Source organism: Pipra filicauda, unplaced genomic scaffold (genome assembly GCF_003945595.2).
Source record: "Pipra filicauda isolate LSUMZ 115617 unplaced genomic scaffold, ASM394559v2 scaffold321_size1097455_pilon, whole genome shotgun sequence".
Lineage (NCBI taxonomy): Eukaryota > Metazoa > Chordata > Aves > Passeriformes > Pipridae > Pipra > Pipra filicauda.
Window position 1 is genome coordinate 588,163 of NW_024104445.1, and position 12,503 is coordinate 600,665.

The 12,503-nt window shown below is 50.0% G+C and overlaps 1 protein-coding gene across 18 annotated transcripts in view; it reads left to right on the plus strand.

Moving 5' to 3' along the window:
* Positions 1–12,503, plus strand: part of CACNA1B (calcium voltage-gated channel subunit alpha1 B) — a 309,392-nt gene that overhangs the window by 226,386 nt on the left and 70,503 nt on the right. For all 18 annotated transcript variants that reach the window (XM_039383719.1, XM_039383720.1, XM_039383721.1 and 15 more), the window contains 5 exons: positions 227–1,045; positions 3,117–3,331; positions 5,711–5,831; positions 9,238–9,367; positions 11,795–11,854. In XM_039383719.1, the coding sequence (XP_039239653.1) occupies positions 227–1,045; positions 3,117–3,331; positions 5,711–5,831; positions 9,238–9,367; positions 11,795–11,854 (1,345 nt within the window). The remainder of the gene's footprint in view (positions 1–226; positions 1,046–3,116; positions 3,332–5,710; positions 5,832–9,237; positions 9,368–11,794; positions 11,855–12,503) is intronic.

The window sequence follows — 12,503 nt, forward strand, 5'->3', positions numbered from 1 at the left end:
GTGTGTGGGCAAACTAACCCCGGTGATCCCGCTGGCTTTCCCTGCTCGTGTTCTCCGCCAGCCATTCTCTCTCCATTCCTACAATTCCTTTGGTTCGACCCTCTAATTCCCCATCTCAGCTGAAAATTCTCTCTTTTTTTTTTTTCTTTTTAATTTTTTGGGTTGTTGTTCAGGGAATCGGCGTAAATTCAGACACTCACTTTTCGCCTTCCTCCCTTCCCCTCAGCAAGCAGCAGAACTCCTCCAAATCCAAGTCGGTCTGGGAGCAGAGGACCAGCCAGATCCGGATGCACAACTTCCGAGCCAGCTGCGAGGCCCTGTACAACGAGCTGGACCCCGAGGAGCGGGTCCGTTACGCCACCACCCTGCACATCAGGCCGGACATGAAGACCCACCTGGACCGGCCGCTGGTGGTGGAGCCCCGGAGCGAAGGCAGGAACAACATCAACAAGCTGAGCCCCGGGGACGTGCAGGAGGTGCAGGAGCACCCCAAGGGCGGCTCTGCCGACGGGGCAGAAGCTCCGCGGAAGCACCACCGGCACCGGGACAAGGAGAAACAGGCGGAGCAGGAGAAGGGCGACGCGCCCAAGGAGGAGAGCGCGGAGACCGCGGCCGCCAACAAGGAGGAGCGGCACCGGCAGCACCGGAGCCGCAGCAAGGAGGTGGAAGGCGGGAGCAAGGAAGGGAAGAGCGAGCGGAACAGGGGGCAGGAAGGGGGGAAGAGGCACCACCGGCGGGGCTCGGTGGAGGAGTCGGGGGAGAAGGAGCACCGCAGGCACCGCACGCACCGGCACTCCACCGAGCGCCAGGGCAAGGACGGCAACGGCACCGCCAACGGCGCCCGCGGCGAGCGGCGCTCCCGGCACCGCGGAGGGTCCCGCTCCGGCAACAGGGATGGGGAGCCCAAGGGGGAGAACGGAGAGGAGCCCCACAGGCGGCACAGGCTCAGGAACAGGGCCCTGTCCACGTACGAGTCGGTGGAGAAGGAGAACGGGGAGAAGGAGGCGGAGGCGGGAGAGAAGGAGCACCGGAACCACCAGCCCAAGTAAGTGGATTTCGTTTGGATACACGCCTTGGGAACTACTCTGATCCCACCTGGAGCCCTGTGTCCAACTCTGGGGCCTCCAACATAGGAAGGACATGGACCTGTTGGAGCAAGTCCAGAGGAGGCCACAAAGATGCTCCAAGGGCTGGAGCCCCTCTGGAGCCAGGCTGGGAGAGCTGGGGGGGTTCACCTGGAGAAGAGAAGGCTCCAGGGAGACCTGAGAGCCCTTGCAGGACCTGAAGGGGCTCCAAGAGAACTGGAGAGGGACTTGGGACAAGGGCCTGGAGTGACAGGACAAGGGGGAATGGCTTCCCACTGCCAGAGGGCAGGGCTAGATAGGATTTTGGGAAGGTATTTTTTCACAGTGAGGGCGGGGAGGCCCTGGCACAGGTTGCCCAGAGAAACTGTGGCTGCTCCATCCCTGGAAGTGTCCAAGGCCAGGTTGGACAGGACAGACTCACCCCTTGGATGGCTCAGGGGCCACAAAACCTCAAATGTATTTCAGAAAATTCCTTATTCCCCTTCCCATGGCATTCCCTGTGGTCCTTGTGCTCACCCCACCCTCCACCATAACCTGCAGTCCTATTTTACTCCCAAAGCTGATCTCTGTCCATAGGAACCAGGTTTTAAGGAAGGAAACATCCTTGATGCAAATACCCACAGACCCTCTAGGACATAACACAGAGCAGAGAATTTTACAGCCTCTGAAAGAACTTTCTGAGGGACGTTTTTTAAAATTCCCTTTTTTTAATGCTGAGCCCTGTCAGCTGCACCACCAGTTGTTCCAGCACGTGGCTCCTTCCATCGAGAACAACGATGTCTCCCATTTGGTTTAATTCTTATGTAAGTCAAGTGAGAAAAATAGCACTGGTGGAGCATTTGGAGTAGTTAATAAAGAAGGATAGATTGCCTTTTCAGCTCTATTAGTCCAATGGAAAAGAAATTGCACTGGGATTCTTTAGAATAGAGTTCATGTCACCGTGGAGAGCTGTGAGTGGCACTGAGATAATAATTTTCCTGTCTATATTATCTTGCTTTCAGATGAATTTCAAAACACTTTGCGTGCTGTTTAGTTTGCTCGTGTGCACAGGCTCCCTTTCCAGCTCACTGGAGTGGAGCTGCTGCTGCAGAGGAAAGCAGGAGCTCTTTAGCTGCTGACAGCAACGTTACAGAGCAGTTCAGGAGTGCCAGGGAGAACCACCACGTTTAAATAAGGCCTCAGGAGAGCATTAGGAAGCAGGATGTCAGCCCTCATTCAGCAGCCAGCTGATGTGGGGAGTTAATGTCACCGCTCCATGCCAGGGCCACTTGGGCCTTGTGAACCTCAGTTATGGGGCTCATTAAACAGAATAAAGGGACACTCAGGGCACAGTCCAGTTTAATGTTGTGCTTGGATGTTGGCCCAGGAGGTCTCAGGGGGAAAGGGCCCGTCCTGTGCTATCAGTGAATTGTGTCCTGCAGGCTGTGGCTTTTCTGCAAAGGGTTTCCATGAGGAGAAGAGTCTGTGAAACCCAGAGGTGAAACCCCAACTCTAACCCTAACCCAGAGATTTCAGAGGTGAAACCCTAAACCCAACCCTAACCCCAACCCTAACCCCAACCCTAACCCAGAGGTTTCACAGAGGAGAAACCCTAAACCCATCCCTAACCCCAACCCTAACCCCAAGCCAGAGGTTTCACAGAGGTGAAACTCTAACCCCAACCCTAACCCTAATCCAGAGGTTTCAGAGGTGAAACCCCAACCCTAACTCTAACCCAGATGTTTCAGAGGTGAAACCCTAACCCCAACCCTAAACCCAACCCTAACCCCAACGTAACCCCAACCCTAACCCCAACCCTAACCTCAACTCACAGTTTTCAGAGAGATGAAACCCTAACCCCAACCCTAAATCCAACCCAGAGGTTTCAGAGGTTAAACCCTAACCCCAACCCTAACCCTAACCCAGAGGTTTCAGAGGTGAAACCCCAACCCTAACCCCAACCCAGAGGTGTCACAGAGGTGCAGGGTTACATTCACATGTTCTCTGAATCCTTCTTTACCACATTTACCAACCCCTGCTCCTCTGCCTCAGGGAGAACCAGGTTGAGCTGGAGGCCAGTGGCAGTGTGAGTGTCCCCGTGCACACCCTGCCCAGCACGTACCTGCAGAAGGTGCCCGAGCAGCCCGAGGACGCCGACAACCAGAAGAACGTGACGAGGATGATCCAACCCCCCCTGGACAAAACCACCACTGTGAACATCCCCGTCACCATCACGGCCCCCCCGGGGGAGACCACTGTCATACCAAGTGAGTGCCTTGCTCTCCAGGCTTCTTCTGCCAGGGAATTGCCAGGGAAGAGCCAACTTGTCGAGGAGGGGGCAGCACACACTGGGTCAGGTGGGGGCTCTCCTGGCCACCAGCATCCTCACAAAAGGCAGACAGGAGAACCTGTTGATACAGGAACTACTATTCAGGCAGCCTGCAGGTACCCAAAACTGGGTTCCTGGATCACCTGGTGGCTCTCCTGGCCACCAGCATCCTCACAAAAGGCAGACAGGTGAACCTGTTGATAGAGGATCTACGATTCAGGCAGCCTGCAGAACTCAAGGAGGGTTCCTGGGTCACCTGGTGGCTCTCCTGGCCACCAGCAATTCTACAATTCATGCAGCCTGCAGGTACCCAAAAATAGGTTCCTGCGTCATCTGGTGGCTCTCCTAGCCACCAGCATCCTCACAGAGGCAGACAGGAGAACCTGTTGATACAGGATCCACATTTCATGCAGCCTGCGGGTACCCAAAAATGGGTTCCTGGAAAACACCCCGTGAGGTTCCCTGGAGATGGCTCCCCCAGAGCACATCCTGGTTCTGAAAAAGAGAAAGATGAAGGAGCAGGAAAACCAGAAAAATGTAGTAACTGAGGGCTGGGCAGGAAAATCAGCAGCTGGTGCAGCAAAGCAGCCCCAGCCTGAGGTGAGAACAGGAGCAGCTCTTCTGCTTTATCCCTTGCCTCCTACTCCAGCAGGGAGGGGCTGTGGTTCCTCTGGCATCCTGGGGGCTGAGCAGCCACAGGCCCCTCAGCAAAGGCCAGGGGAGGTGATGGTGTTGCATTCAGGCCCTCAGGATGGATTCCCACCTCTTGGCTCACTCACTGTGGAGCAGCAGGTCCCTGTGGCCTCACAGCCACCACAGCACCCTTGGTGGTCCCGCTGCTCCGGGTTCCTGCAGGCTGGGCCAGTCCTGAGCTTTCTGCAACCCTCTGCACCTCAGTCTGAGCAGATCCCCTCTGACTGAGCCTGTCCTGCTCCACAGCTCTTTGCCTTGGGTCTGTCAGTGCAGATTTAGTTCTCCAGATGGTCCCAAGACCATTGTGCCCATGATGTGCCCTGAAGCCCCCCAGCCACCAGCTTGGGGCTGATCCCTGGCAGAGCAGGAACAACCTGGAGAACTCTTGAGGGTAGGGATGCCAAGGAAAATTGCAGTGTGAACTCCAAGAGGTCCTGAACTCCTTCAGGCTGTCAGGACTCTGCTTTCCAAGAGGCACAGCCAAAAGCAGGGTCTCTGTGAGCTTTTTCCCTGTGTTGTCAACCACAAGACTTTTTTTTTTTTTCCTTCTTCTTTCTCCTTTTTTTTTCCTCTTAAATAATAATTTTACTATATTGCAATGCTGACTTCCTGCCAATCACAGTTTATCTGTCCTGCCCATTTCCTCACTATCTGGTTGGAGATACAATAAGGAGTTTATTGAACATGTCACTCACACACAAGGAACTGTCATTTCCTTGCAGAATAAAATAAAAAGTGATAAAAGCCCTGCACCTGGCACATTCTAAGGGAGTTGAGGTTGTGGACTCCAGGTTCTGGCAGTTAATGGATGAGTCTCAATATCTGCCTAAGAAGAGTATTTGCAGAATAAAACATGTTTCAGTTCATATATTGGAAATGATCTTCAGTAAATTATCCTACAAACCCACTGCAAGTCAATTTAGGATGAAAATTGAAAAGTTTCCAACCCCTGGGAGTGAGGTTTGGAACAATCTTGGAGAAGTTAAAAGTCTGATGGGAGGTGGAGCTCGACACCTTTACACAGCTCTGACAAAACTGAGCTGCACGAGGCAGGCACAGATCAGGGGCTGCAGGAAGCCCCTTCCAGGTCTCTTTTCCTAATACTGGGAAGTTCAGCAATTTTAGCCCCAAAATTATTAAATCTCATCTATGAATTTGCACTTCTGCCCCCTCCAAAGCCAACCTTGCTCCTGATCTAGGGCAGAAGACACAAGATTAGGAGGCTGCTCAGCCATCCTGCCTTTTGTTCTCTTCCCAAGGATCCCTCGCTGATCCTCTCCCCCTAATAATCTGTGCTGTTTGAAAAGGGTTTTCCATCCCCACTTTGGCAGCTCTTGGATAAATAAGTGCCTGGTTTCTTTGTGTGTCTGCACTGAGCAGCTTCATTTCCTGCCTGCTTGTGATCCACTGCTCATCAGCACAGCAGTTGTGGGGCAGAACTGTGTGTAAGTAGCAGGGATAATAATCAAATGATTGTTCATCACGTTTAATCAACATATCCAAAGGCTGTTTGCTCTCCCAGCTGCGCTGTTTGCATATCCAGCTGTTGCAAGAGCCTCCTGTGGGGACACTGGGGATGCAATTTTAACTCTCTCCTTTCTCTCCCCTCAAATTCTCATCTCAGTGAACAACGTGGAGTTTGAAAGCAAAACAGAGGAGAAGAAAGACGTCGATGACCTGACGAAAAATGGGCCTAAACCAATCCTGCCTTACAGCTCCATGTTCATCCTGAGCCCCACAAACCCGTAAGTCCTTCTAACTCTGCTTTTGGCTGACAGGAACTGGTTATTCAGAGCAATCACATCACTTTTATCTCCATCTCTGCCGGTCAAACACATTTGGATATTAAATAATATCAAATCTGTGGGCTGGATGCTGCCGTTCAGCTGGGCTTTCCTGGGGAATAAACTGCCAGGGGAAAAGAAACAGAAATAAAAATAAATATAAAAAGGAAATATAAAAATAAATATAAATAAACTGGGGAAAGAGGATGCTTTAGGCAGATCCAAACCACCCTGCTGATCCACAGATGGGGAGTTTGTTCACCTAAATCACTAAAGGGTGGGAATTTGGGCTATCACTGGGAAAAGGTATCAGGAGTAGCACGTTGGGGAGGTTGGTTTTGACAGCAAATTCTTGCAGGTTCCTCAGCTGGAATTCCTGTTCTTTCCATCCTGGTACCTTCACATCAGTGCAAACTCTGAACCTGTGGGAGAACATGCCTGTTTTTCCTCTGCCCAGGCTGAGGGTGCAGCTGGTGGGATCTGTTGGGATTTTGGCATTCCTTCCGCTCCGGGCGGCTCTGCCTCGTGGGGAGCTTTGTGCTCAGGGCCTGTAAACACTGCCTGTGTCACTCTGGGGGGCTGCAGGACCGGGGGGGAGCAGCAGGGGTTGTAATAATCATAGCATGAAGGGCTGTGAGTCATTTTTAGGGCGTTTGAAGCTTCTGCCAAGCCGGAGATCTCCGGGGAGCAGAGGTGGTTGTTGCCCTCCGGCTCAGGTAGACTCGGTGTAGAGCCTGGAGTTTCTCCCTGAGGTTTATGCTCAGATACCAAAGGAGAACTCAGGCCTTTTTTTGGCAGCTTGATTTGAGAGAAGAATGAGTTCTCCTGCACCTGCTGCTCCTCAGGACCATGGCACCCCGGCTGTCTGTGCCGTCAGTGGGACAAAACGAGCTCAGATGTGACGTCAGAGAAGCATCTGTGGTGGAAGCCATGGTCTGGCCCCCTGGACACTGGGCAGGCTGAATAAAATCATAGAATCACACAATATCCTGAGCTGGAGGGACCCACCAGGATCATCAATCCAACCCCTGCCCCTGCACAGACACCCCAACAACCCCCCCGTGTCCCTCAGAGCGTTGTCCAAACCCTCCTGGAGCTCTGGCAGCCTTGGGGCTGTGCCCACTGCCCTGGGGAGCCAAATTAGGATTATGAAGCTTGTCTGGCTGGATAAGGACATAGTATTTCCCTAATATTTGGTAGCTCAAGCCTTTTTGTTGTGGAGTGACCACCAAAAATGAGCTTCAGCTGCAAAATGCCTGCTAAGGCAGCGCTGCTGAGTGGGAAGTGAGATGGTCCCGAGCCCAGAAGGGTCTGAGGTGTGGGCTGGGCAGACAGAGAAGCAGCAAGAATTTTTTGTACCATATATCTGCCGATCTCCTCTCACCTCACCCTACAGTTTTGACCTCCTGAGCCCCCCAGTCCAGGATGTGCTGTGTTGTTTCAGCTGCCCTGCAGTTTTCTCCCCCAAAAGCTGCACTAAAAGACCACTGAAAGAACCCAAGTTCACCGGGAGAGAAAACGTGTTACAACACAGGGCCAAGGGGGAATCACAAGACAGAGACCAAACTCTAGGAATGTCAGCAACTTGTTATTCCTGCTCTGGGCGAGATGCAGCCCCAGCTGGATGCCCTGAGGTGTTTTGGCTGGTGTTAAGTTCTCCAGAGAGGTCCTTCTGCTTTCCGGGGGCTGACACTTCACTCTAACGCTGACATCTCCCATCCGAGCCCTGCTGGGGCTGCATGGCCTGGGTGCTGCCAGGGGGCAAAACAGTTCAGGGAAGCATAAATAAACTGCATGACTTTCCAAGAGGCACCAGCCTCTCCGAGCAGCCGTGGATGCAAAGTGATTTCTCGAGCCCCACTGCTGGTCATGAATGATGAAGATCTAAAAATAGGGCCTTGTTATTTCTTTGATGGATTGGGTTTGATGCAAGAATTACGGCTACAAATGTTATTGAAAATGGTGCCTTTCCCTCCTGTGGATTCGTGTAGATGATAATCTACATGCAGATGATAATCTTCCTCTGTTGGGTTGATAACCAGAGTTCAGGGATCCACAAAAGCACTTTTCTTCACGTTATTTTCTATCAAATCTGTTTCCCCGGTATTTGTAGCTCTTTTTCATTCTGAATCCATTAGCAATCCAAAGAGAAGGAATGTGTAAGTAGATGTGAAAAAAACAGACTTTAATTCTGACTCTTCAGATATTTGCTTAGAGAAAATGGGATGTAGCAACTGAAAGACGTTCTCAGATAAAGTTGTTGGGGAGTTAAATATAGGATTTGATTCCCAGGCAGAACCCAAGTCCTTTATTCATCTGACAAATATCGTGCAAATGTAGAGCTCTGTGTGCAGTTAAGGATTTGTGAACTGTGGTCAGATAGAGCCATTAGCTGAAATTTGTGAATAGTTTCGGATTGCTCAGAGATTGAAGCATTTGTCACTTTTCTTGGGCACCATTTGTGAATAAAAAGATTAGGGTAAAGTAATCAAATATATTACTGTAAAGTATTTGTGCAGCTTAGAAAGGGTATCTTAAAGTGAAGGCAGAGATACTTGGCAAGGGAGAGAGTGGAAGGAATAATACTCAGCTACAAAGGCAGTTTCAGCTGAGTCTCCAAGTGCCTGTGTCTCAATTTTAAAGGGATTAGTTGATATTAAAAGGATTTCAAACCTTGTTTTGAACTGGCAGGACGTTAACCTGGGGGTTCAGAGGGAGAAGGGTGGGGGAGGAGAGAAACATAATTTGTAGAATCAAGTCTGAAGGCTTGAAAGCTCTCAATGGCCTTTTGACAGATGGAGAGAGAGAAATAGGGAGATAAATAGATAAATAGATAGGGAGATAAATACAGAGATAAATAGATAGGGAGATAAATAGGGAGATAAACAGAGAGATAAATAGATGTCATTGCTTTGCAGAGAGCTGTGCAGGGATGTTTACATCTGACTTGAAATCTCACCACAGCTCTGTTGCAAACTGGAATTTAAACCCGTTGCTCGTGTTTTTTATTGTATTACCATTGCTGTAACAGGAATCCTAAAGGTGGTGTTCCTGAGGAATTTGGAGAATCGAGTCTCAAGGCTTGGAAGCTCCCTTTTGACAGATGGGGAGAGAGATAAATAGATAAATACAGAGATAAATGGTCATTGCCTTGCAGAGAGCGCTGCAGGGATGTTTAAATCTTACTTTCAATCTCACCCCGCAGATTTGTTGCAAAGCAGAATTTAAACCCATTGCTCATGGTTTTTTATTTTATTACCCTTACTGTAGCAGAAATCCTAAAGATCATGCTCCTGAGGGACCCTGTCCTCGTGCCAGCCTCTCATCCCACCGTGCCAAACCTCCCCTGTGCTTGTTTTGCCCGCAGGATTCGGCGGCTCTTCCACTACATCGTCAACCTGCGCTACTTCGAGATGGTCATCCTGATAGTCATCGCCCTCAGCAGCATTGCCCTGGCTGCAGAAGACCCTGTCCAAGCTGAGTCACCCAGGAATGACGTGAGTACCAGCCAGTGTGGCCAGAGTAACCTTGCCCTGCTTCTCCCTGCACGTGGATTGGCACGTTCCCAGCACCAGAAAAGGTTCTTCTCCCAGAGGGTGGTTGGGCACTGTGGGGACCAGGGACAGCACCCAGGGAATGGCTGGAGTTGTGCCAGGGCAGGGTCAGGTTGGATCTCAGGAAAAGGTTCTTCCCCCAGAGGGTGGTTGGCACTGACCAGGCTCCCCAGGGCAGTGGGCACAGCCCCAAGGCTGCCAGAGCTCCAGGAGGGTTTGGATGATCCCCTGGGGCACAGGGTGGGACTCCTGGGGATAGTTCTATGCAGGGCCAGGAGTTGGACTGGATGATCCTTGTGAGTCCCTCCCAGCTCAGCATATTCTGGGACAAAATACTCACAATTCCTGTCCCTTTCTGCTGTTTCAACCACATCCGAGTTTCAGCACTTGGAAATCACTGATGTGACTTGTGTGGAGAAGCCTGAAAAGCTGGGACACAATTCAGCAGTGGGAAAGGCTTCCCTGGTCACCAGCCAGGGCTGACACAGAATCAGAGAATCACAGCATGGTTTGGGCTGGGAAAAGCTTAAAACTCATCCCCTCCCACCCCCTGCCATGGGCAGGGCCAGCTTCCGCTATCCCAGATTGCTCCAAGGCCCATCCAACCTGGCCTTGGACACTTCCAGGGATGGGGCATTGTCCTAAGGTCTCCTGCTAGAGCAGAGTCTGAGGAAGTCAAACCAGATGTGTTTTTTATCTTGGTGGGGCATGGTAGAAATCTCCAAGAATTCGTAGCAAATCTACTTGTCTGGGGGTGTCAAACCAAACTTGTTTGGATTTTTGGAGATGGTGCTGTCACAAATGTGAGTGTGACACCTTTGACACAAGGACATGCAGCCCAGGAGAGTTCATGGAGCAGCTGGGTGGCTTATTTCAAGCACGTTCCCATGAGGACCTTGGTACAGAGCTGGCTGTGGTTACATGGGCAAGTGGGAGTTGAGAGCTCTGAAATTAAGTATAGACACTGCAAGGTGAAGCCTAATTTTGGACTCATCAGTGTAGATGGTTGTAGGGTGTGGATATCACGGGATATTTCTGGCTTCCAGTTGTGCCAGGGGAGGTTTGGGTCGGATATTAGGAAAAAAAATTCGTCACTTAAAGAGTGGTCAAGCACTGGGACAGGCTGTCCAGGGAAATGGTGGGGTCACCAGCCCTGGAAAGGGTCAAAAAGCAAGGAAATGTGGCACTTTGCAATGTGGGTTATTGGCATGGGGGGGTTTGGTCAAAGGTTGCACTTGATGATCTTGGAGTTCTTTTCCAACCTTGATGATTCTATGATGTCGTATCTGTATTGATTTACTGTCCAGCCACTCTGTTCAGATCTGTGATACTCCAAAGAGGTGCATCCCATCCACGGAATTGTGGTCAAATCTAGGAGACCTACAGGCACTGGTGTTGCCTTCCCAGGCCGTGTACCAAGGAATTTGTGTTGACCCAGCCCTTGAACAGACTGAGGAGCTGAACTGCTCCAGAGCAGAGCTCAGCAGGGCAGGAGGTGCCTGGCCTGGCCTCCTGCTCCTGAATCTGGTCAGGATCAGCTTCTTCCAGAGACAGATCCATAATCCCCACATCAATAACGAGCTGAAGGAGCAATCTCTCTTCCTCATCCTTAATAAGTGTAGAATCAGGTTTTCAGGAAGGATTTTATCACTTTTTTACTCTCCTGAGGTCTTCAATAACATTGTCATCAGCCAGAGAAGATAAACCCAGGCTGCTACCCAGGGGCTGGTGAACAAGCTCTCTAGGAAAGGATATTCAAGTATTTCCATGTGAAATTTCCCTTGACAAACCTGCCATAAATGCAGGTGCACTGAAGCCACCCTTGGGTGGAGTCTGGCAAGGACTGGGAGAAATGCTGCTGTTTAAGTCAGCTGTTTAAAATCAGATTTAAATTTTGTGCCTAAACTATTTGAAAACCTCCTGTCAGATGATTTTTACCCATCAAAGCAAATAAACCATTGCTAGAATAATGTTTTGCTACTTGCTCATGTGGTATTTCACTTTGATAATACTGTTCTCAGCTAGAGAACAGAAACCCAAGCTACCACAAAGGGGCTGGTGAACAAGCTCTCTAGGAAAGAATATTCCAATATTTCCATGTGAAATACCCTTTTTCCCTGGATAAACCTGCCATAAATGCAGGTGCACTGAAGCCACCCTTGGGTGGAGTCTGGCAAGGACTGGGAGAAATCCTGCTGTTTAAAGTAACTGTTTAAAATCAGATTTAAATTTTATGCCTAAATTATTTTAAAACCTCCTGTCAGATCATATTTACCCAAATAAACCATTGCTATAATAATGTTGTTTTACTCTTTATGTGTTATTTCAGTGTGTGGCCCCTCCTAACACACATTTCTCTCTCCCATTTAGGCTCTGAAATACTTGGATTATATATTTACAGGTGTCTTTACCTTTGAGATGGTGATCAAGGTAAGAATTTCTCCGAGCAGAAAGATTCACCTCCTGTTTTAAATTGACATTCATCTACTTCTGGGATGCTGGAGAAGGGGTGGAGCAGGACAGAACTCTCTGGAGAGGTGGCAATGCTGGAAAGCTTTAACTTGAGAACAGCTCTCAGAAGTAGCCAGATGTCCTTCTGCAGTGGCTCTCCTGGTTTCTTTAATCTAACAATTTATGGAGGAAAATAAAGATCTCTGTAGTAGCTGTGGCTGTGTAAGAGGATGAGAAATGCCTGGGGTGTGTGGTTAAAGACACGGGAGCTGACAGACCTCACTGAGACGTGGCTGAATCTTCCCTTCTCCTTTTGGAATGTTAACAGCCATGATTCCTGCTCTGTCACGTCTCAAAAAATTGAGGATTTCTCTTTTGACTTTACTCAGTAGGGTGACAGGTTTTGCTGAGCCTGTGGGGCAGCAACTTTCCAGGAAGCCCAATCCTAATAAAGTCCGGATTTATTCCTGGGGTAGGTTTTACTGTCAGAGCAAGCTGCAAAAGAGATGCAGAATAACCCCCAGATTAATGGGTGTCTGTGCAGAGAACTCTGGGTTGCAGTGGAGACTCTTTTCTTGAGCTTTTGGTTCTGGTTTCTTGACTCTTGAGCTTCATTTTTGGCAGAGCT